The sequence below is a fragment of the Pempheris klunzingeri genome, chromosome 13 (assembly GCF_042242105.1).
Source record: "Pempheris klunzingeri isolate RE-2024b chromosome 13, fPemKlu1.hap1, whole genome shotgun sequence".
NCBI classification, from domain to species: Eukaryota; Metazoa; Chordata; class Actinopteri; order Acropomatiformes; family Pempheridae; genus Pempheris; species Pempheris klunzingeri.
The window spans coordinates 14,432,818-14,456,835 of NC_092024.1; the positions used below are offsets into that span (position 1 = coordinate 14,432,818).

The 24,018-nt window shown below is 42.2% G+C and overlaps 1 protein-coding gene across 1 annotated transcript; it reads right to left on the reverse strand.

The window, feature by feature from the left end:
• Window positions 1-214: 214 nt before the first annotated feature.
• On the reverse strand, window positions 215-22,305 carry asap3 (ArfGAP with SH3 domain, ankyrin repeat and PH domain 3). Its single transcript, XM_070842128.1, has 26 exons — window positions 21,964-22,305; window positions 19,031-19,103; window positions 16,517-16,662; window positions 14,979-15,053; window positions 14,074-14,123; window positions 13,451-13,574; window positions 12,273-12,358; window positions 11,833-11,908; window positions 10,671-10,757; window positions 10,314-10,423; window positions 9,457-9,526; window positions 9,247-9,334; window positions 8,846-8,894; window positions 7,902-8,068; window positions 7,579-7,712; window positions 7,329-7,420; window positions 7,026-7,206; window positions 5,994-6,079; window positions 5,734-5,849; window positions 5,576-5,643; window positions 4,562-4,669; window positions 4,135-4,357; window positions 3,467-3,752; window positions 2,982-3,192; window positions 2,700-2,831; window positions 215-2,551 (listed from the first exon to the last, which is right to left on the reverse strand). The coding sequence occupies exons 1-26, from the start codon at window positions 22,087-22,089 to the stop codon at window positions 2,477-2,479; spliced, it is 3,039 nt and encodes a 1,012-aa protein (XP_070698229.1). The 5' UTR covers window positions 22,090-22,305; the 3' UTR covers window positions 215-2,476.
• Window positions 22,306-24,018: the final 1,713 nt, after the last annotated feature.

The following is a 24,018-nucleotide window of genomic DNA, read 5'->3' on the forward strand; positions in this document are numbered from 1 at the left end:
GGATTGAAACAAAATGAGGCTGGAAGGACGGAGAGCTGCAGGGAAAACTGCCAAAAAAAAGATGGATGGAGAGATTTAGCTTTAGGCATGCATGAAGGATAGGAGGAGAAAAAAGTGCCACAAGGATGCCAGAGGCATGCCGGATCAATATGATCAATTTTATTCAATGTCAGTTCCAAAAACCTTTTATCCTTTATTTACCCAGGGTTGTTTCAAAGCAAGAAAGGCTCTCTGTTGTTTAGTAATGCTGTCATTACTAAACTAACATTTTTGTAATTAATCTACAAACTGATACTATGACTTTAAACGTTTATTTTACTGTGGATCAGAATTTAAAAAAGGTAATACAGCTTCTTCAGGAATTGCAGTTTTTGAACATGAGGAAGGGCTACGCTTGGAAAACCATATGCACCATAGCATTGAAATAAAAATGTAATTTTGTTTTGTCTTTTGATGTTTTTGCTGGTCTTATTAGAGACTTGTATGTAATTGAAGCTCATAAAGGAGCTTGAATCTATGGTTTTTGAATTATTGGACAAAAACTAGTGTATATGTGGACTTAGTCACCATAATCCAACTATACTCATTTTTAAATTTTTACACACTGTGTAGTATAGATGTCCAGAAGGTCATCATGGCCACTAAACCCATGTCTCAGTTTTATAATACATATTAATAAGTAGTTTTTATACGCCACATTAGTCCAATATACAGAAAAAACAATCACATAATTTACACTATAAAAAACTGTATGGCACTTTATTTAACGTTTTATGTGTGTCACAAATATACTGACTAAATGAGTTCATCTACTACTGTTTACACTTGAGAGAGTTCCTACTTACAGTTGCACTAATGCACTCATCCACTGCTTCACAACTGTCTGATAGCACGCCTGTCTCATAATTACGACTTAATCATCGACACTGTAACAAGACAACAGTGACGAGTAAACAGACTCGTTGGCAGGTTGTTTAAACTCAGAAGTGATTAAAAGGAAGTGCACACCTGCCGTCTGTCTGCCTTACTCATCGCTGTCAGTGTTTGTTTTCAGTTTGGTGAGACAGGATCCTTTCTGAATGCCGATTATGCAGCTGGATCTATTTCCTTCTTGTTTTACCTCTCCGACAGCCATTTAGGACACATGACATCAAATAATTTTGCCAATATTAAGTAACACAAATTGTAATGACACAGTCCTTTATAACGCTTAACAGATGAAAAAAAAACAGGTGATACATACTCTACATCACTGGATTCTTTTAAACAAGTATGTACAACAAATTGTGTGTAGCTGTGAAATGTGTTACATTTGGGTATTTGTTACTAGTATGAAAAGTGGAGCAGTGGAGCACCTCCTCCATTCCCAATTATTTCTTCCCTAAAGGTTCCTAAATCTTACACGCTGCTGTGTAGTAAGTGCAAATGTGCTTATGTATATCTGGTGTGATACACACGTGTGTGTTCGCCTAACAAATTACCGCGGTGGGGTGCTGTTACTATCAAGCTCTCTCTAAGTGCCATTTCCTGGAAGAACAGTCTTTTATATATGTATATAAAACACATTGTCGTTATTCCACATTCTCCAGAGACAGATGCCTGGAGCCAGAAGAAACTGGATCCTCCGTTCTCCTGGCAGTCAGCGAGCTGTGCCCAGAATCAAAATGGCTGAGCTTAAGTTTCAGGTCTCTCCGCTGGCTCCCTGAACGCCTGTCGTTTTTTGTTGGAGACAGACTGGCAGGCACAAAGCCACGCTTAAAGTCCCTGGGCAGGCTGCAACAGACACTGGGCAGGCTTGGGCCTCAAATCCAAGTCTCAGTAAACTATGATTTCAAACACTAGATGGTTTCCGTTCCAAACATAAAGCAGCTACATCCCTTTACAGCAGCTGGCTTTGCCAACTCGACGGAGGATTTCCTCTCAATGAGTTTAAAGTGCCTTAAAGGGTTTTGCCCGGCAGGTAAGCTTTGCCTCTAGGTACAGATCCCAGATTAGTATGGACAACATCTGTAATATAATGTGTCATTAATGGTTAAACAGACATTAAAGCAGTTTCCATCCCGGCCACAAACGCATTCGTACCTGCTGATAGTAGTTCATGGTTTTAGGCAACTGCAGAAACATGATGCAGTTAGACCAAGGCTGGTGGGGAAAAATACTGTCCTTAGAATGAGAGGTTTAAAGGGGCTGTGACAGGCTTCAGTTCCCTTGTTGGTTTCTAGGATGAGAAAATGTTTAAGGGTAAAAATCCCCAAAACCAGCGCCATTGATATCCTCAGGTATCCTTTGGCTAGTATATGCTGATGTGGAAATATTCGGCTGAAACCTTCCAGTTTGATTATATCCAGGAGAATAACACTCTCATCTCCTGTAGATCAAATCCACTGTGTGATGATTACAGGTTTCCAGTAAGCATTCCATGCTGGTTCAGTTCCTGCTATTTTACCTTACAGTACTTTGATATTTCCATGTCCCTTCAGTCTGTCAGTTTATGTACATAGTTGACAGGAAAGGTCCCACTCCTGCTTGGGTCCCCCTCTATGTGACCAAGCTGTTAGGATACAGAGTGGTGCAGTATTAATGATGTGAACGCATATGAAAAGTCAGATATTTTACCTCATGTTAAACCTCTTAAATTGCTACCCAAGAGGAACAGCCACGGCACTGTAATGAAATCAAGATGATGTAGTTGCACTTACCCACCAGTGGAGGTCATTAGTGGCCGTGACCACAATGATCTCATCTTTAAAGAAGGCGAGCTGCTCGGAACTGACTGCTCTGCAGTCAACTAAGGCCTTGACACGCTTCTGATGTGGCCTGCTGCCAGAGACCTGGAGGAGACATATGATATATATCTAAGTCCACCAGCAAATTTATACTGACTGTGAAATCTCACAGGCTTTTTAAGATTTTCCTAAAAGTTGAAGAATGTGAATAAAGAAAGGTGGATAAAATTGAAAGAGGTTTCTCTGTGATTGTACCATGGCGTTCCTGCGGGGTCGTGGGGCACAGGTCACAGTAGGTGAGGATGATGGAGCCGGTGCTGGAGCTGGGGTGAGCAACGGACTATTCCCCACTAAGCTGCAGTACAGCTCCTCCTGGCTGCCCACACAGTTTGAAGACAACACACCACACTTCCCCTGGCTGCCTCCTCCACTGCTGGTTCGACGATAAGATGTGGTCTTCTCTGAACTGGAGGGCGGAGAAGTCACATGAAATAACGCTGATCGAACATGGCCCCAGTCACATGAAGTTATTTCTGAACAAATTGAAACTGGGGACATTTTCATCTGTGTAAAATTAAAAACTGTCCTATGGATAGTTTTAGGAAAAGTGCTATTTATTTTTTTATTTTCAGACACAGCATTGCATTGCATCCAATCGCCCAATTTGCACCTGACACAATCATGTTGACAGAAGTGTGTTAAACAAAATGTGTTATCACATTATAACAGTGCTGTCTCACCTGACAGGCCCTATGTGATTCTGAGAGGATGTGGGTGCGACACTGCTTTGAGACCCAGAACTGGCGCCAGGTTGGCCCTCCCAGGTCTGCTTCTGTCCCCTGTGCGCACCTCCCTGCCCATGGGGAGACCTGGGGGGTCTCCCCCCTTGGCCTTGGCTTTCTGTGTTGGGTAAAGGTGAGCTGTGTCTCGCTTGTGTCTGGGGACTGGAGTGGGAGTGGGAGGCCGGGTTGGAGTAGCGTCGTGGAAGGGGGTTTCCTTCCTGTGTTATGACCAAAATCTGGGGGTCTGAGCGACCCGTGGAGGGGAAGAAAATTAAGACAAAAATGTAAACAAGAGCAACACTGTGCATTGTGTCTGTTTATAAAACTAAAAATGTATTTACTTAAGATATTCATTCATTCATTCAAAAACATGTGTGGTGTCAATGTATTATAAAGACCTGGAGTGAAACTTTGAGTGTGCTATTTGAACTAGTGCAATGTGAAAGATATGACTTGTCATATATACCCCTTTAATTTGGTGTATTGCAACCAGACTGTGCCTGTGAGATGAAAAGCCTGAAATATCTGCATTGTTGAAACCTGACTCAAAATACTGACTCAACGTAACAAATGTGACAGAGTGGTTATTTTGGCATTTTGTGCTTTTCACACTTCAGTAAGCTCACCTCTCTGGATGGATTTAGCTGGCAGTGGTGGAGGTGCTGATGCTCCAGGGGGGGTGCTGTTGGCTGGAGGATTTCTGTATAGGAAGTCTAGATTCTCATATGTCTGACAAGGCCTGCTTGCCGCATTACCATTGCCACCATTCGCCGCACTCCCGCGGGCAAAGGAAGCTCCACCACCTCCGTTTGAGGACAGAGGATTGCGGTTTTTGGGTAATGGGCTCACCTGGAAGTGGAAATAAGCGCAAAGTTAATTGCTAGTTTCTCTACAACTTTAATTTTTTTAATTTATTTGTACTGCCCGTTGCTCATTAGTGGAGGAAATTGCAGTGGAAAAGCTCGATAGTGTCCTTCTCCGAACTTTGTAAAGGCTGCTTTGGCAGAGACAAAGTTAGTAATGAGACTGGCTGTGTGTGCTTGTTTTGTTTACCCTCTCATCCAGGTCATCCTCACTGTCATAAAACTCCTGAGACTGTGTCTCCCACATGAACTCCACATGGATCTGAGAGTTAAACTTCCCACTCTGGGCCAACTCCAACTAAAACACAGACACAGGAGCACAAACATGCAAGTCTTTTAAGATACACATCATTTTAGGAATCAGCTAAGATGCAGTAATTGTGTGCTTGGCTCTATCAAACAAACTACATTGCCACTGGCTTGCTGGAGTAGTTTGGCTTTTTGGTGTTCTTGAGTTTTGGGGTTTTAAATACAGATAAGTACAAACATCTTAATGATATGAAAAGGGCAGCATTATATGTGATATCAGCATAAGCCATCACACATCTCTATGCAATTTTGGAAAATCTATAAACTAAAAACTCTGACCAACTGACAACTGACTGCAATAGTCACCCATATCAGAGTGATCTTGAGTTCATCAGATGTTTCAAAAAATGAAATCAAAAACAATTAGTAAATGAAAGAAAAAAGTCCAGAGCCACACACATGGGCCCACATCTCATCGCAGCTTCCAGATCTAAAAAAAGATCGATGCAAAATATAATTAATTCAGCCAATACGGAAACAGAATGAGCTATAAAGGTTGCTTACTTGTGTAACCTTTTGCAATCTCAACACAACAAGCCTGTGACAGCAAGCATCTAACAGGATATTACACAAAGCAGGTCAGGTTCAGCTGGGCAGATGGCCGGTAACAAAATAAAACCAGTTTGTAAATGATACACAATGGGACCTGGTGAGGATAACATTGCTTGCCCTGGGAGTGAGTTCTTAGCCGAGCTTTGCTGCATAGGGAGTTATTTCAAGGTAGTATTTCCAGCTGTGGAAGTTGTCTTGTTTTGTTTCTGGCATTGGCTTTGTGGTAGGCATTTTAATGTTGCAACTTGATTCCTCAGTTGAACCACCTGACTGTGTGTGTCCTTACGATGTCAGAATTAAAAAACGCAAAAGTTGAATTTATGAGAGATGAGCTGGGTCTCACCAGCTCGACACACTGTATGTGCTGCAGCCTCCGTGCAACATCAAGGGCCGTCTCTCCAGCAGAGTTCACTAAAGGAGAGTAGAAGAAGAAATGGTTTGCTGTTGATTTATTGTTTGCACTGGGTAAAAGAGAAATATAAGAAATTGATTTTACGGTACCTGTGTGTAGGGCTGCCTTTGCTTTAAGCAGTAACTTGAGAGACTCTGGCTTGCAATGAAGGACGCTGTAGTGAAGAGCTGTGTTTCCTTCTGCTGTTCTCTTCTCCAGACAGTTGCTGTAGAGTGAACATACAGTACAGGCAGATGGTGTTAAATGTTACCAACTTTCCAAATGACTCAATTAATATTGATCAAAACTTTATTCCTCTTCATTTAAAAAGGAAGTATGAATCATGTTTGACTAGTTGTCAGTGTCTGACCTGTTCTGGCAGAGGAAATCCACAAGCGCCAGAGAGCTTCTTTCCTCCAGACGCACAGCAAGATGGAGAGCTGTCTCTTTGATCCCCTTAAACAGGAAGACAAGAGTACAAATTTGGCCAAATCCTTGACAATGGCCTCAAGTGGCTGACAAAGCCGGTCGAAAAACATGCCACTAGAATACAAGTGATGCTAATGTCAAAGGTTGATGTTTAACTCATTTGTGTTTGTGCATTAAAGATTGCACAACAGCTTTAAGCATTATCTGTTTATGTGAAGTGCAAAAGGAGGGGCAGAGGAAAGTGCCTGCGTAATTCAATGAGCTTGTCTCACTTGTTCTCCAGAGACGTGAGCCCTGACCTAAAAGCTGAAATAATAAATGAGGGCTATCCAACACAAACAAACACACACGTGCACACACACACACACACACACACACACACACACACACACAGTGAAGTCAGCGGTGTTACACATGCTGCTTATGCTGAGCAGGAAGTGTATGACGGGAGGGCAGAGTGTGATTCAAGACGAGAAGACGAGGCGTAGAAGGGAGACAACAGAGGTGGGGAAACTAAGATGAGACGGATGAGGGGAGAAAAAAGGAGGGAAAGCTTGGATTAGAGGCCAGAAGAGATGGGAGGGCCACCAACTATCCGCCCACATGAACCATGAACACAAGAGGACAATTAACACATACTTCACATACTGTAACTATCCGTACAACTCCTACATACTGTATGTGGCATGTTTTTAAGGACTAGAAGGGCTTTATTTAATTTTAGCCATTTAAGTCACAGTGCTTCAGTGGCAAGAACAAGGTAATCAAGTTATGAAATAGCTTTAAACAAGCTGGATGGTTGTCAGGATGTAGCTGTCATCCAACCTAAATGCATGACGTCTGTGGGAATATTTGAGTTTCCATTTGTCACGATATGAAGTGGGTTGATTACACGCATTTCCACCCTAACAGGACACATTTCAGAAAGAGAAGTCCATGTGGAAATCCACTTGTGGCAATGAATTATCGTCACCTGTCCATCGGGCAATGTGAGTGGTTTGGCCAGGTCAGCTCCCTCAGCATAGAGCTGTAGAAGAGAATGGACATCACGGCTCCTCACAGCGTCAAACAGCCGGCCAGGATCTGCTTCTTCTCTACGCAGGACATAGCGACGCTCAGCGTATTTCGCCACAATGTACTCCTTTCTGGCATTCCTGGTTGTTAAGTAAACACAATTTAATGATAAAAAAAAAACATTAAGTATGATAAATACAATCAAACACTTGCTTAATTCTTCTTCTCCTTCTAACTTCTTAAAAAGGAATCAGAGACTCACATGTCACTTTGTGGCAATGGTTTCACAGAGTCATTTGGAAGGCCTGCCTCCATGATGTCATTGAATCTGGTGTTTCCAATACTGACAGCCAGCTGAAGTTACACATAACGCAGCCACAAAGACATGACATAAAAGCATTTCAGTGGAAAGGTAGATGGTTACATAACGTTTGTAATTAGGAATTCCTGACAATACAAAATTCAAAGGAAATGTGTCTGGTTTTGTGTGTCTCCATGTCTTTATTCAGTACCAGAAGCTCAGAGGTGCTTAGTAAGTCCAGAGTGAGTGACTGGATCCTGGAGTAGTGGACACCCAGCTCTCTGTGGATGCCAGAGCACTCTATACAGGTCAGGATGCCCAAATTGGTTGACAGCCATGTAGGATCTGAGATACAGAGAGCAAATAAAGACACCAGGCTGTTAGAAAAACAAGACTCTTTCAAACAGCTGGAATTAATAAATGTTGTTTGTTATGAATCATAAAATAAATCAAACTGGTAAGAAAATATTAGAGTATTATCTCCTGATGCGTTTCCACATTTAATTCTGCAATGATCAGCTATGACTGGCTGACCTGGAGCTCCACAGTCAGCGCAGGCCTCATTGCCAGGCATGTGCCGAAGTTCAGTAATGATGGTTCTGGAGAGTTCTTGGAGCCCGCTGTCCTGGAGGTGGAGCTGGTCTCCTCCCAGTGCTGTGTTCAGGGCCTCCTCTTTACTGTTCTGTAGCACTGACACCCAACTACAGATACCGGTACACATACATACAATCAATAATAGAGGCAAAACATTTCTGGTGTCAGGAGAAAGATGATTGATCTTTTCAGTCTTTTACCCAGAAGATCAAAAGTAATATACCATGTGTTTCCCATGTGTTTGTGTTCAGTTGAGTGCAATGAGTAATAAGTCATCATCACTCTCACTTTCTCAGTTTCATGACTTCTCTACCACCCAGACAACTCATACTGAACCTCACATCTGTCATTTCTGAAGATCTGGTACTTTTCTTTGCAAACCATTTCCACCTCTCTGTGTCCCGATACTGACACAGCACATCTGCCTCAAGGCCCACACACAAAGGAGGCGTAAAGGACAGAAAACTCCATATGCACTCCCCTCAGTCCCCACATCACAAAGCACAAAGTTCCCTTGCTTGCCGTCTGTGGCTAGAAGCAGATGTCCCACCCAACACCAGCTGGACCAGGGGGCTCCTCGAGGACAGCTTTTCCTCTCTGCAGCCTTTAGTTTCTCTCCAATTTTTTCCCCATTGTCAGTCCTGCTTGCTCTTCAGTCTATACATCATCAGTTATATGATCTTCCATTTTACTGCAAAGTGTTTATCTTTCTATTTGATCATCTTTAGTACACCTCTCTTCATTCTGAATGCAGTTGTAGCTGCTTTTAAAACTGTACAGCTTCTTCCCCATACAGATGGAAGCTCAAATAAAGGTGCATGACATGTAACAACTTGCTCCCACAAAGAGAAAATACAAGAGCCTACAGTCGTTTCAACACTTACATCATGCATTCCTGCTTGTCTTCTGCCTGGAAATGATATGTCCGATTGTCTATGGAGATGGAGAATGGTGGTTGGACATTGTCTTTCATCCTGACAAAATGAATAACTCAATAAAGGATGGAGTGAGGAGGGTTTTAACATTAACATGATGGTGGCAATTAAGACGTAGAAATGTCGTAAAGCAAGCATGACGCACACAATCACCCCTTCATGTCACAACAGTTTAGATTAATTATGAGGCATTCATCCAAAGTAAAATGTGCCTGATTCTAATTTGTATTAATGTCGGGACCGAACAGGCGAGCCTCCACACAGCTGCACTGCAGATGACTCTTTAGAGAGGTTAATGATCATATGTGGAGGGTAAAGCATTAAGGGTCAAAAGTTAGGAATGAACCTACGAGTGACCAGGTCAAAGGTCCTCCTGTCCTCTGGGTTTGGCCGCACCTGACAGGTCAGTAGGTTCAACTTGGCTGGTGGTCGATTGATCTATAGACAGATACACACACTAATGTGAGTATGTATTGGAGAATTTGGACAGATTTCAGCTGATGGATGCACTTTGATCTGAATTTGAATGCTTGGTGACAGCTGAGCCCATGTATCCTCACCGTACTGTGCGAAATGGTCAGGCAGCCAAATTTCACTCCACACTTTCTCTTCTGCCACACCTTCCTGATCCTGTGGTACAAAATGTCAACAGGACAACACAAAAAAAATCAATTGAAAAAAAAAAAATACAGATTTTTATACATATTCTATTGGCATTATTTTACTATCATCGACCTGGATGATTGTTAACATGTGTGACAGTGTTAACATGTAGCCTTTGGACTGAGAAATGGAGATCAACATACTGTGCTGGCCCACTCTTGTTTCCAGTATCTTCATTGAATCAGGTAAAATGCCTGAAAACGTGCTCTGTTTTGTGTCAGTGGCCTGAGGGAAGTTTGCTCCCCTCCCTTCTCTCATTTACCCTACTGAACCACATCCCCTCTCCTTATCACACTGTAATCTAGCTCTGTGTGTGTGTGTGTGTGTGTGTGTGTGTGTGTGTGTGTGTGTGTGTGTGTGTGTGTGTGTGTGTGTGTGTGTGTGTGTGTATGACGCCACAGTTGGATCCGCTCAGTTAGCTGCTCTAAGTTCCACAAGAGGGGCCCCTGCTTGAATCTTCATGTCACAATAATGAGGACCAGGTGGGATAGACAAAGTGAGTTTGAGTTCTCCTTCTCTCTCCATGCATTACTTGCTTACTCTTCATCGAGCCCTGATAACTACTGCCCTTAACAGTGAGCAGTATTTATCACTTTGAAAACATTGGAATTTGTTAAACACATGACAAAATTGTGTTGTGACAAAATCTATTGATTTTGCTAAACTATGACATGTTGAATTCCTGGCCACATTTTGATGTTCAAAGCATGTTGTTCACACATTGTATTCTTGCGTAACTAATGCTTTTACACACCCGTCACTCTTCTTGAGTAGGAAGCCAGATTTTTCCGTCCCATACTGCTTGTTGCCCTGTGGCTGGTGGATGCTATACCCATTGCCAGAGTTCTTCCTGTTCAGATACTCCTGGGATAAAAACAGATTTAGGACTGTATTTCAGCTTCAAGCCAACTCTGTAGACCATGGAAATCTTAAAACAATATAGAACAACTGTGCCAAGACAAAGTAATGTGATAGTGTCAACTAGCAATTAAAGCTATCTGCTGCTAGACTTTTCAGAGAACGCACTGATGCAGTATGACTGAAGATCTAAAGTCATCTCAAGGTACATTATATGTAATAAGTATGATAATTATGTAACATGAAAGCACACCTCTTTCCCCTCCATTTGCAGAAGTAATCTGAGAGAATCCCTCAACTGAGTAAGTTGTTTTACCTCCTCGTCCTGGTCCAGACGCACCTACAACACACAAAACACACACCATAAACTTCACTCAACAGCAACAATAAAAGAAAAAATAATTAGTTGAAAGGACGGCATGTTTTGTGTTCTCCCATGTTCATTTGGTGATATGTAATGTTCCTTTTTGATTTGTGCCAAGAATTGGGTGTGGAAAGACAATACATCAGAGTTTTGTGTAATGGCCTAAATAATGCAGAACAGAGCTCAGCACTGGGGTGTGTCATCCTCTGAGGCTGAGCATTTTGTATTAAAGCAGCAGAATGACAAGAGTCTTGCATGCATATTATAAGTAAGACTATCAGAAATATTTCAGCATTTTTCCTCAGAACCACTGCACCAATTTCGTCTGCAGTTCCTTCTTCAGGCTGAGGTCTGGCATGTCTGAGCAGTTCTCCGTTATGCCCATGCAGAACCAGAAAAACCTCTAACGTTTCCAGTGTCACAGTTAACAGTCTGTTTCCAGTGTTCTATCCAGAAAAGGGAAGAAGGCAAATTTTGTGCAGACTGGAAACCAGTCGAAGCGGTTGGAGAAATAGGTGTGCACCAGGGAAGGAACGCTAATGAGGGATTCTTTCAGTTCCATCTTTTGAAATAGGTGGAAGCATTTCTCGGAATAGACTCTTGTAAGTCTCTGTCTGTGGGTCCAGCTGAGGGAAAGTTTCACAGGAGGGAGGAGAGACTGAGGTTTTGGCTGTTGTGAAAGAGTAACTGAGAAAAAGTGCTATAGGATGTGTGATTTTTACTATGGATGCCTTCTTAGACACAGATTTAAATATTGTTGGGACTGAACATTGGTTGATAAATGAAGAAAAAGAGTGTGCTCGTGTGTGGCTCTTTTGATTGAGGGTATGATTATATCAATATGTATGTGTGTGCGTTTGGTGATAACATCAGTTTGAGTCAGTCAGGACAACAGCAGCTAGCACAGAACCTACACCATGACAAATATCCTTCTGAAATCATAACAAAGCTGAATAAGACATAAGATGACTAACATTTACCCCTATGAACAAATGTACTGACTGACTGATGTAATGCAGGTCAACAGACAAACCAACTTCTGTGCATTTACCGTGTGAACAGAAGTGGCAAGCTTCTCAATAAAGGGAGCGAGATTCTCTGCGGCTTTCAGCCCATCCTGAAAAAAACTGAGATCAGAAAAAAGAACCAATGCTGAGTCATGATTGAACTTCAGTCCAAACATCCGAATTCACACCAACCAAAACATCACATGCTGAAGCTGTATAAGCAACTCTGTTCCCACATAAAACCCTCAGTATGATTAAAATGGGTAAATGGTTAACAACAGTAATAATAGCTTATAAAAGGAAAGTGAAGACCAGAGAACCACAACTATTATGCACAATCCTTCGCTGAAACCCTGAGGTAGAAATCAAATCCATATGCTTTTTCAGCCAGGAAAAAGTCAACTCTTTAACTTGTTATTTCACATCTGAAACAAAATGGCAACAAGGCAAAAAAATAGGAAAGGTGTTGTCGGCTGAGACTGACCTGAGCTGTGCCTGGAAATATTTGATGAGGCTCTGGAGAAGATCAGGGCCCTGACGCACCTTGAGCTCCTGGATCTTCAAAAGATACTGAAAGCATAAACACAGAGTTAAAAAAAGCTTCAGAAATGGCAGCTCTCCATGGAAAAGCAAGATGGATCCAAAACAACATGAAGCCTGAATGTGAAAATAGGGCATCAAATAGAGCCACCATTTTTCGTAGCCCATGGTTAGGTCTCGTCCTTAACTGCACATCTTTAATAACCTGTTTTGTGCATGCTTTTTAGTGTGTGGCTCCTTACTCTCTACACCGCTTTATATTGTTTCAAAGGTCATACACCTTATTTCAACACTCCAGCCAGTCAGTGAACCTTGCAAACTGGAAAAAGACTTCATTCAAAAAATATGAATAACACAGACACGGTGAAAGCTTTATCGTGAATAATTTCCATCCTGCCCAGAGTCTAAATTAATTTTTTAAAAAGGGTGAAAAAAATGCTCTTGAAGGTAAGGTATAAGGGTTTTTTGGCTCTGTGTGGAAGGAATGACTACATTGTCTTTGCTCCATAAAACCCAAGTCTGAATCCATCTGTCTCTCTGTAGCTGAAGCAGAGACAGGCTCACTGAAGTGTTTCTGCTCTGTGTATATTTGTGCGAGTTTGTGTGTGCAGCGAGAAAAAAAATATAAGAAAGACAGACAGAGAGACGAAGGGGTGGAACAGCTTGCAACAAGTGGAAATTTCATTTTCCCTGCCTCTCCTCTTTGCCTCAACAGCTGGTCTTAGTCAGGATTAGACCATTTTTTCACAGGGTTTTCTCCAGCTACATGTGTATTAACATTCTTAGCTGAGACTACACCACCTGTATGTAACAGCATTGCCAGTGCATTTAACAAGAATTTCCCCCAGTTTGGCTTTCAGGTGTGGTTCATAATAAAGCTGCCTTTGAACTGCACTTTCTAATACATATGACCTGGCTCTGCTGCAACTCTGCAAAGCTCATGTTTGTCTAAATGCATATTTTCTCCATTATAGGAATCATTGGAGAGAAACAAAAGGGATAGACCCTGGACTGTGAAAATGGAATCCATGAGGTAGACCACCCATGTGAACAAAATCAAGCCAACCTCAGGTATGTGAAAGGTGTCTGGGTCTGATATTTTAACTGGCACTAATCCCCCACCTCACACATTTGCAGCTGGAAGGTCCGTCTCTCTCTCTCCATGTCCTCCAATCCATCTGATCCCTCTGTCCTGATCTGCCCCAGCTGCCTGGTCTTCTCCTTTCTCTCCTTCTCTAGCTTCCCTCTGATGTATCAGGAAGGGAAAGAAAAGAAGAGTGAACGTAAGAAAGCAAGGGCTCATAATTTACTTGCACAATGTACTTCACAATTCCTTAATTTGTCTCATCCACTCTTTTTGTAAAGGTTAACTTTTTGAGCATTTCAAGTGAGCTGCTTATTTCCACACACATCACAACATCAGAATGAGATCAATTGATGGCTGCAAAGTGCAATGGTTCACTTTTATTTCACAGCAATGTAACAGAAAAAGGCCCAGGGGAATGAATATTTATCCTATTAACCTCTGCTGTTACACCAACTTCTGTGACCCAGTAAAAGACTAGCAAGAACTGTAAATGTGCAGCATGACTCTTTCCTTAAGCAATAACATCTGTCTCAGGCTTCAGATTCTTTTCTTTCATGAAGCAGTAAGGCTGAAAGATGAAGAACAGGACTATAATCACACAGTATGCAGCCATATGAATGAGAAGTAACAAGCTAAGTGTAAGAGTGTGGTTGATTACATCTTTATGTCATACTCCTTCCAACTCTTCTCCATTTGTTTCTTGAGCTCCTGTAGAGAAGAGAAGAGAAGAGAAGAGAAGAGAAGTTTCAGTGGGTTTTACATGATATAGTTAATAATTGTCCACATACAGTCAGGTGAAACAGTATATTACAGTACTGCCTTATTCAATGGCTATTACCTGCGTAGATCTGAGTAGAGCCAGACAGTTAATGCACAGAGACACGATTACTCACAGTATGATAACTAGTTCACTATCTGGCTGAACAGGATTTCAGTAGCGCTTTGCCTTCCCTCACAGTTTAAGTGAAGCAATGTTCATCTGTTAAATCAGCTCTTTCAAAGACAGGGCAGTGACAAGGGCTTACAGAAGCATTAGCCTGTTATTACTCACTAGTCTGTTGGCATGACAAATTAAAAGGCCAAACACTGGGCAAGACAGATCGGTTCAGTTTTGGAACATAGCTCAGCTTTACTCATTAATCTGCATAAACAGCCTCATCTTATCCAATATCTTGGTAAGCTCAGCTGCATCTGCGACACAGACAGACAGCATTATCTGCTTAGAGAGGAAATCCATCCAAAAACCGGTTTTACCTTGTGATAGTTTTCTACAAAAGCCCCAACTTCAAATAAACTCAACATGGGTACTTCCTTAAAGGCTGTTCCTTTGGTCTGTGGAGCTTGACAATACCTTGATATAATATATGGTAATAAAAGACCAGATATGGTTATTGATCTACCATCAGTGTTACCTACTCTCATCCTACCTTCTACGTTAAAGATAGCTGAAACAGTGTAAGGCTTAACACAAGACACTGTAAACTAGTCATCATCATGTGTCCACCAGTTTAGCCAGGGGTTTTTATTAGTATCAAAGTAAACTGTGAGAAAATCTAGACTCACTAGTCTGCTGTCGCGGAGTTCTGACTTCAGCACATTTTCCAAAGGAAACGCCATGATGTTGTTGAGGTTTTGCACCTGAAACGTGTAAGAGCAGAGAAAATGAGTAAAGAGGTTAAAAACATTCCACATAATGTTACAGGTGGCTCTTACCTCTTGCAGTATGAGCAAACACTCACACAGTCACATTGTTCTACACACTCCTATCTCCCTATGGACTTACATTTCTGGGAATGAGTGCAAATAAACCAAAAACATGGTGATTAAGTCATTTTGAACAGGTGACTCATCAAAAGAAAACACTGGGCAATGATCTGCTCCATCAAGATTTTTTGATCTAAGGGGGAGCATGACGCAATATTGTACAGAAAAGTGGAAGTTGAGATTAATTTGAGGTTTGGATGGAAATGAAATGAGTCTATGGTGTATCTGGGGAGAATGAGTCATATAACACTGAGCATAACCTCAACTGGTTGTGCTTTACAGTAATACATAATTAGCACAAATTCCAAAACATACATCTCATCTTTATTTAAGCATGCAGCATGGCTACATGCATTATCTTTCATTTCCTATTGACAATCCACCAGTTGAGCAATGTCAGAATTTACAAAGTGTGTAAATGTGACTGCAGCCTTTCCATGAATTAAGTGAGTTACAACCAAGCTGCATCTGACTGTTAACATAAAAAATGTCTAACTGATTCCGTGAGCTGACCTTTATATATTGACACAGAGGCCTGGAGACAGGTAAGATTGTTTTGGTTGGCATCCAAAAGCCGAGTTAACTAATAGATAATACATAGTTCTGATACAGGGAAATACCTACTCCCGAAGTGTCAACATGTGACACGAATCACTGAATGCCTGCCTTGTAAGCACACTGAGACAGTGGGACAAGCACGCAAACACACACACACACACACACAGGGCATTAAGGGAGGCGCTCAGGTTGATTTTGCAGTACAACTCCTTAAATCACCCTCCTGTTGGTCCACTTCCTATTCACATGTGTAAGGCCTAGTGTCCCCTGTGAGGCATTGATTGACACATGGGAGGGAGTGTGTGAGGTGGTGTGTGTTGACTTACACATGGAGGTCTGGGATGAATTATCATCGCCATAGAAACTATCAGTGGGAGGGTTCCGGACTGCCCCAGATTTTGGAACCAAGAAACGCGAACATGCAGCTGTTGAAAAGCCCTTTCCTCCATACATGCACGAATGTACGCCGGTGCACACACTCATACACACACCAAACATCTTATGGGGACAGATTGGGGCTTCTTTCAGCTCCTACTGTTTTGAATAAACTTGTTTTACAAAATTTTGCTGATTTACTTTGTTACTTCTTAAGACATTCTGCTTAATACCTCATTTGAGTATTTTAGAGCCAAGTAATGGACCAGCTTCTCTTCTAGTTTTGTCTTTCTTACCACCCCCTTTGTGTGTGCGGTTTGAACTCTCTAGTAAAAACAACTAACTTGAGGAAACCTCTCTTTTCCCTTCCCCTTTTTCTCCACACTCTTCTACTGTTTCCTCACCAGATTTTTGAAGAGCGCCGTGACCTCTCTGGTGAACACAGCTAGGTTGAGGAAGCCTGTGGAGACTTCGTTGTTGTCCTGTGTAAGGTGGCTATTCCCCAGGTTCTCCAGCACCTCAATATACTGCTCCTTGTTGTCCGCATGGGCTGAAAAACAACACAGATGCGCACACAGTGAGTATAGACATAAACAGTTAAAGATGACTCAGACTTGACTTACATGTGCAGAAAATCTGAAGAGAGCAGATTGACTTGCCCTGTGGCAGCGAGAGTATTTTAACAAGACAAGCATGTGGGATAAATTAGTACTGGTTTCCACTGATCCTGGAAAGGGAGACAGGCAAACACATAGAGACCCATGTTTCTCTGGGGCTTACGGGTCACTTTCCCAAGGGTCATGACATTAGTGGGCTCCAAGTCTGCTGAATTTATGTGGAAAAAGGCTGATGGAAAAGAATATGAGCTCCAACTGGCACCACGTTGGTTTGCATTACACTAACTGAGGTTTTACCCTACAGCTATTTTAAAGTGAGGCTTAGATGAGGACATCAAATAAACACAAGTTACAATTCAAACCAGAAGTCATCATTTTCAATCAACAAAGATGGGCACCTGCTGAACATTTACAGCCAAATTCACCACAGTCCCGTGGAGCAACTTAGCTGACTTTAGGTAACCAAACATTAAGGTAAAAATGAAAAACAGTTTGAGGAAACAGTAAAGGAACATATGGACCAGACATCTACAGAAGTTCCTAAAGCAGAAATAAGCGGAGTACACTAAGTTTGTCTCTTCTGCTCTAGTTTGCACTTCAAGACAAACATAAAATGGTAAATTGACTGTAGCTGGAGATACAATTGCTTGAACTGAATGGAAAGCAAAAGTGAAAGTTTGTATGACAGCAGAATTGTGAATTTAGGGAAAGAACACAGACTCACTGCCGGATGGAGATGACAAAGTCAAGGGGAACAAGAAAACTGAGCCACTGTGGCTGCATGATCATTAAAAATGGCATTATAACAAACAACATGCATGCATCTACTAAACAACAAACAGCTGAGTCAGAGAAGGGCTCAGTAGATGATTTCACAGTTGACCTTTAACTACTCAGTACCAGCAGAGCAACCCAACTCTCTAAGCCCTCTGCCAGAACACACACAGACTCGCAGGCCATAGCATCCTGGCAGAAAAGTGGTCTTCAGCGGGTTTATGGGAAGGGAGAATGAAAGAAGAGAACATCTCACCATGTGTGTGTGTTTTTGCATGTGTGACACAGTAATGGACCATCAGCCTGCGTGGGGGAGGAGTGGGCGTACAAATATATTCGAATGTGTGGTGAGTCAGACTGTCGATAAACATCAGGACTGATTAAGGGGTTCAACATCATAATGAAAGAAGTGGTGGCCTCCTGTTGTCATGTTACTAGAAGTAACCCATGTGATTGTACTTGGGTAGAGGAAAGACAGAAGAAGAAATAAAGAAGTGGTGTGAACAAGTATGGAGAATAATCAAGGAGCACTTCTCTGCTGATACAGTATTGCTGCTGACCGTATGTGCTTGCCTAATTCTGGACAGCTGGATTCGTGACTCACTTTTACTAAAAGCTATGAGTTGAAACCTTGAAATGGGAAGCAGGCTTGTAAGCGAGCACAGAAAAACAACTTCAGGATATGTTTTGCAGTTTCTCTGTTTCACCCGCGCATTTTTGAGGTGAACACTCACAGCTTACGCATGTTCATTTCTGTTGGATCCACGGTGACGTACTGTAGGCCCACATGACACATATACACTCACAAAACATTAACTCTGTGACCCGGTGGATCTGTTAGCTGTGTAGCACCTTGTTGTTGCTGAAAGTGCACATACAGTTTACTTTAACACACACGCACACACACACCACAAAACCATACACTCTGTATGGATATAAATACAATCATCTAACATCCCACGCACCCTGGTCCCATAACAAGGGGCCTCACTCATAAACACCACTGCCCACATGAGCTTGATGAGGTCATCTCAGCCAGGCTTCTACAATGACTTATGTGGAGGCTCTCCTATGCACTGAAGAGCTCATCCTGCCATAACAGACACTGACCTTTATTTTTAAAATAGATACCAAGTTGATATATTTTTTTGTGAGTTTTGCAAATTGTCCAAAGTTGTAGTGAAGTAATGTATTAGTACACTAAAACTTTTGTACTCCATTACAAGACGAAAGTTAATTGTTGACCCGGTAAATAGTAATTTGATAAAATAACCCCATAACCCCTTTTATGGTGTCTTCTTCCGTGCCATCTGATTTGTAAACTGACCAAAGTTATGAAAAAGCTAATAAGTAGAGTTTTGTCACACTACTATTCTCAAGGTCAAGAATGAACTTTCATGCATAGTTTTAAGTCAACACAGATAAGAAGTCCTCAAAGTGCTATCTGTCATAGATTTTGGATTGTTTTCTTCATCTGGAAATGTTTTGTGTGAATGAGATTATTTTATGCACTGCACTGCCACTTACCCAGTCCAGAAGTGTGTATAGCTTTGATCATCTTCCTCATCCTCTGTAGAGTTGTGTGGTCCATCTCCAGAGACTGCAATTAAAACGGTGAGACAAAAATAGGAAATTAAAAATCTGGGTGTGTGTGTGCCGTTCAGTTATGTTTGATTTTCTCACAGAGAGTGACTAAAGTTAACAGGTGAATCAGCATTCACCAGCAGCACAACAGTCTGTCTTGCATTGTCATGTTCAACCTCAAATGATGTCACAGCATTTGTCTGACTGGTCTGACTGACTCTCACTTTTCAGGTTGAAACACTCTCTGCAGAAAAAAAAAAGGCCTTCCGATAAACATGATACACGATGTAACAAGTTGCAAACAGGCTTCATTGTATTTGGATAATCAGTCTCTTGCAAACCAGCATGGTTTAAAACTGCATCCTGTTTATTCTCCTCACACAGGCCTCTTGTTTCACCGAGCTAGACAAACTGCACTCCACCTATGTGTCACCAGAAATAACTTTAATGAGCCAGTAATCTAGACTTAACAGAGACTCTGCCTTGTTAGATGGTGTTGTTTACATGCCCCAGTCCTTCACGGTCAAGTCCACTCCCTAAGTGTTAGTTTGCTAATTAAAAGGCAGTGTGGGTGTTGAGTAATGCGACTCCGCAGACAAAGAATGGGAAAGTGATTTTGTGGCGTCTGGAGATGGGGGTTGCCCGCTGATGCTGCTGCTCTAGTTTCTTCTGCTTGGTAAGTTAGTTGGCAGGCAAGGAAACGAGCTAGTGCAGGTCAGCTGAACAGGTTGTGTTTTGGGCATGAGGACACACAAACAGACGAGCCATCCTTCAGTCAAGACAGCCGAATTGCAGACAAGAAACTAGCTTTCACTGTCTCTTACGGTGTCTTTCTGTACCTGTAAACACAATTTTGCACACCTGCTGTCAGGGTGTGCATGCCACTGCTGGCAGCAGAGCTTAGTATTTCATAACTAACAGACATGTGATCCTGCATTAACAGGGCATGATGAGACACTTAGTTGCAAGAAAACCTACAGTATTTCATTTCAAAGTGTTACCCATAGGGGAAAACTTCACAGCTGGTCTTAAAAGAAGTTTTTTGGAAATGACATAAAGCCCATTATAGCTATAGGGAAAAGAAACCATTCCTTATCTGTCTGTCTTTCTCCCTTTATCGTTGCCTCTAATCAGAAGCAATAAGTAACAAGCAGCCGGGTGTGTGTGGTTAAATGGTGTCTCTGTCTTCCTGCCTGCCGCCGTAAACCACACACATGCCCACACATTGCCCTAGCCATTAATCAAGCTTGCCCCAACTGAGCAGACTAAACATAATAACCATAGATCTCGCTATAAAAGGGACTATTGCATTTACATCTGTGTGCACGCGTCGGTCTGTCTCTGTCTGTCCGTCTGTGTGTGCACACGTGTGGGATTCCAGCATGTCCCTCCCCTGAGCAGCAATTCCAGCTATGTATTTTCCAGTATGTCATGGCCATAAATAAGGACATTAGTCCAAGATAAATACATCAGACAGCTGTCTAAAACTGTTCTCTTTTTAAACCCTGGATTCTGCTGTCTCTGTGTCTGCTCAGCAGTCAGATTCTAGCCAGCAAAGTCTTAATGACCACCTTTCATCTTCTCTCACAGATTTTCTAAGACTCTTGTCATTACTGGGTGATGGATCAATTAAATTGCATCCTGAAATATCAGGAAATCTTGACTATAGAACAAATGAGTGATTTAGTAATTGACATCTGTTTTCAATTTGTAACAGAAAAACTATGGTGATTCAAACAGCGGACCGTGCTGCTGCGTCACAAGGAAGAGAGACAAGGAAGGATCATCTTGTGTGCACACTTGGTTTATTTGTTTTGTGATAGAGTTCATGGCAGCCTGTCTCTGTTTCCTCCTTTGCCCGCGGAGTTTTGGGAGAACAGATTTCAAACAAACAGAAACACACACACACAGACTTCAACCCGGCCTTGAGCCAAACACCAGTTCAAACAGACAAAACGCTCAAACTGGCCTTCACAGACATGCTTGCAAGCACGAACAAACATATGCGTGCCCGCCAACACTCACAAAAACATTCTATTCTGTCAAAAGGGCCACAGTGTCTGCTGTGCCATGTGTGTGTTCAGTTTATGTCCCATCTCAGTGTGACTCCCATGAGACTGAAGACAAGGCCAAGTAAACTCTATGTGCTGCATTACCTCAAGTAACCTTTACTTTTCTGCTGAGCCAGGCCAGCCTGCACAAAATCAACCTGAGCGCTGATATACAGCCTTTCCTGTAGACAATTCAAGAGCTGCACCAACCACACAGAACACACACACACACATAGCTTTTCTAGCAGTACTTGAATGCATCATTTATCAGTTTTGGGAAAAAGTTTTGCAAAATAGTGCAAAAACTATTATGAAGTGTCAAATTGCCGAAATCAGAACCAGATTCTTAGTCCTAACAGGAGTTCAGAGCAGCAGGTCACCCAAAAATCAGCAAATCATCATCACAGATATGTTGCCCAAACATCAGTTTTGCAACTAAAAACACCTTTGTACCTCTGAGTGAATGGAAAATGCTATCCCGTTAGCATTAGCCAGTGCAGCTTTCAGGATTAAATGACCGCTTTGTCAAACCCAGGAGCAAAGTCTCAGTGTTTATTTCAGCCAGCTGTGTTCAGCTGGTAACAACTTCAAAGACACCGTTCAACAACTTCCAATGTTTCATCTTCACAGTGCTGTAAAACCCCTAAAGCTACCACCAAAAGAAAAGCAAGCTAGCCTACAGGTGAGAGTGCATCCCTTCCCCTTCAGAGCTACGTATGTGCTACCTCCACAGGTAAACAACACACGAAGGTGCATGTCTGTCAGTCAGTCTAGTCTGTCTGTCTGTCTGCACCCCCCCCCCCCCCCCCCCCCCACCTGTCTCACCTCCTCCACGGTAGAAACTGTGTTCCGACAGTCGCTCATTTTGGACTGAAAGCTTGAAGTCCCCGGCGAAGACAAATCCTCGTTTGTCAGGACCACAAAGTCCGAAATGCTGATTCTCTCCGGCATGTTTCGAGGGAAACGGGTCTGACAGTCACTGAGGGGAAAAGTGAGCCAAAGTTTCACGAGTGCATGTCATTCCCATTTGAAGAAAGAGAAATAGTTTACTCCCCCATTGTGCACCATGCGGCAGGTGAAAAAACACTGTATTCCTAAGTGTGTTGGTGCCTGAAAGCGTCTTTAAGATGGACAGAGAGAAGCGGACCAGCGTCCTGACCGACTTCTTGTCTCAACTCTGGGAATGTGTGCGCATGGAGGTGTGCCACAGCGCTTCAGTCCGCCCAATGAGGGAGGGAGCAAACTCCTTCATCACGTGGGAATGTTAGTGCTGCTGGCACACTGCAGAGAGAGAAAAGTGTGTGTGTGTGTGTGTGTGTGTCCCAGCCTGTGTCTCTTTCATTCTTACTTCTCATTTCTATGCAAACTCTGAGGAGTGTGCACTGTGGTCACCATGGATATGCAGAATGCCGCATTCACAGTCCAAACTGAAAGAGGGGAATTTCATTGGATGAGGTGATGGTGGGGAAAATCAGTGCAGTGAGGCATAGGCATGCTTTAAGTATCACTGAATAATGGTATAACTCAAAGCCCTGATGTTGTGGCAAAAAAAAACTTGTTATAGTTGTTAGAGGTCTATTTTATGTTAAGTGCTCAGAATTAGGCTTTTGCGCAAAACACAACCGAAACACATGCAGCACTTGCACATATTCATCTCATCTCAAGCAAGGCTATTGTAGCTGTGAAGCTGCCCTTTAATCAGGTGTAACATCTCTTTTGGTCTTTTCAGATTGATCCATAGCTTAGGCTCCAAATCCTCTTCCTCTTCTTTCTCATCTCATGAAAAGATGTTTTTCATTGAGCGAGGATTTCTGAAGTCTCCTCCCATGAACCTTCTCCTGAAATCATCTGACAGAGTGAACAAAAAGGACAGAGTGCAACAGAGAGGTGGAAAAAAAAACTACAAGGGTTGTGTATAGAACATAACTCTTTCATGCCTCGCATTGTCAGGCCTGTCAACTTGAAGAAAAGAGGTGTATCACTGAACCTTGCCTCTGGCAGAGCAGAGATACAATACACCATGAAGTGCAGATGGGTGATTTTAGGAAGCTGCAAATATGTGGTTTTACCACAAAACCACATATTTGCCTACACTAACTTTATAAAGAGAAAATTAGTCCCAGCTCTATAGGCAAGATGAGGCTATTTCAATCATATTAATCCAAGAGAGAAACAGACTAGCTTTGTGGTAGAAGGGTTTTATCTGTTCTCTGTATCTACTTTCTGCTGCCTCTCAGTGAATAGTGCAGAATGGATGTTGTGTCTTAACTGTGTGTGCTCACAGTGGTGCTGTGTTTATATTCACAAAGTTAGACAAACTTGTTTTTGTGCCGCAAGTCTCTTCACTTTACACTTAACTCAGACACGCCAAATTGCACATTGCAAAGCATTTGGTATCTGTGTCGTGTAGTTCTTGCACACACGTGTGCGGAGCCGTTAAAGCGAAAGCTTAAAGGAGTGGTTATCAAACTGAAAGCACTGAGCGAAAATTCTCTGGAAGACCAAACAAATACCTCGCATGCTTTCCATTCAAGTTACGGAAATGCACCATTCAAAATGTGCACTAAAGTCTCAAGAGAGAGGCTGGAAAAGTCTCTCTAATATCCTATCAATCATCAAGAAAAAAACTCCCACTCTTGCAAGGAAGAGATGGCACGCGACAAAGTCCAAACAATGCAGAGCTACATTAATAGGTTTGCTGACCCAGTTTACCACGCAGGCCCTCATTCACTCATTGTTTCTGTTGCATGCCTGTGGTGAATGTGAGAACATCAGAGAAGCAAAGATAAAAAGATGTACCGATGGATAGAAACAGTTTGCATGGATACATATAGGTGTCTTTTGTTGTAATATATATGCAATATATCTGTGTGTCTGCAT

Bases quoted from the DNA above. Each gene is read 5' to 3' on its own strand.
- asap3 (XM_070842128.1), bottom strand. From the start codon at position 22,089: ATGCCGGAGAGAATCAGCATTTCGGACTTTGTGGTCCTGACAAACGAG. The intron at 7,207-7,328 runs GTGAGTCTCTGA...CTTAACAACCAG, and splicing joins CCATTGCCACAAAGTGACAT to GAATGCCAGAAAGGAGTACA. The intron at 5,850-5,993 runs GTCAGACACTGA...TTCACTCTACAG, and splicing joins GATTTCCTCTGCCAGAACAG to CAACTGTCTGGAGAAGAGAA.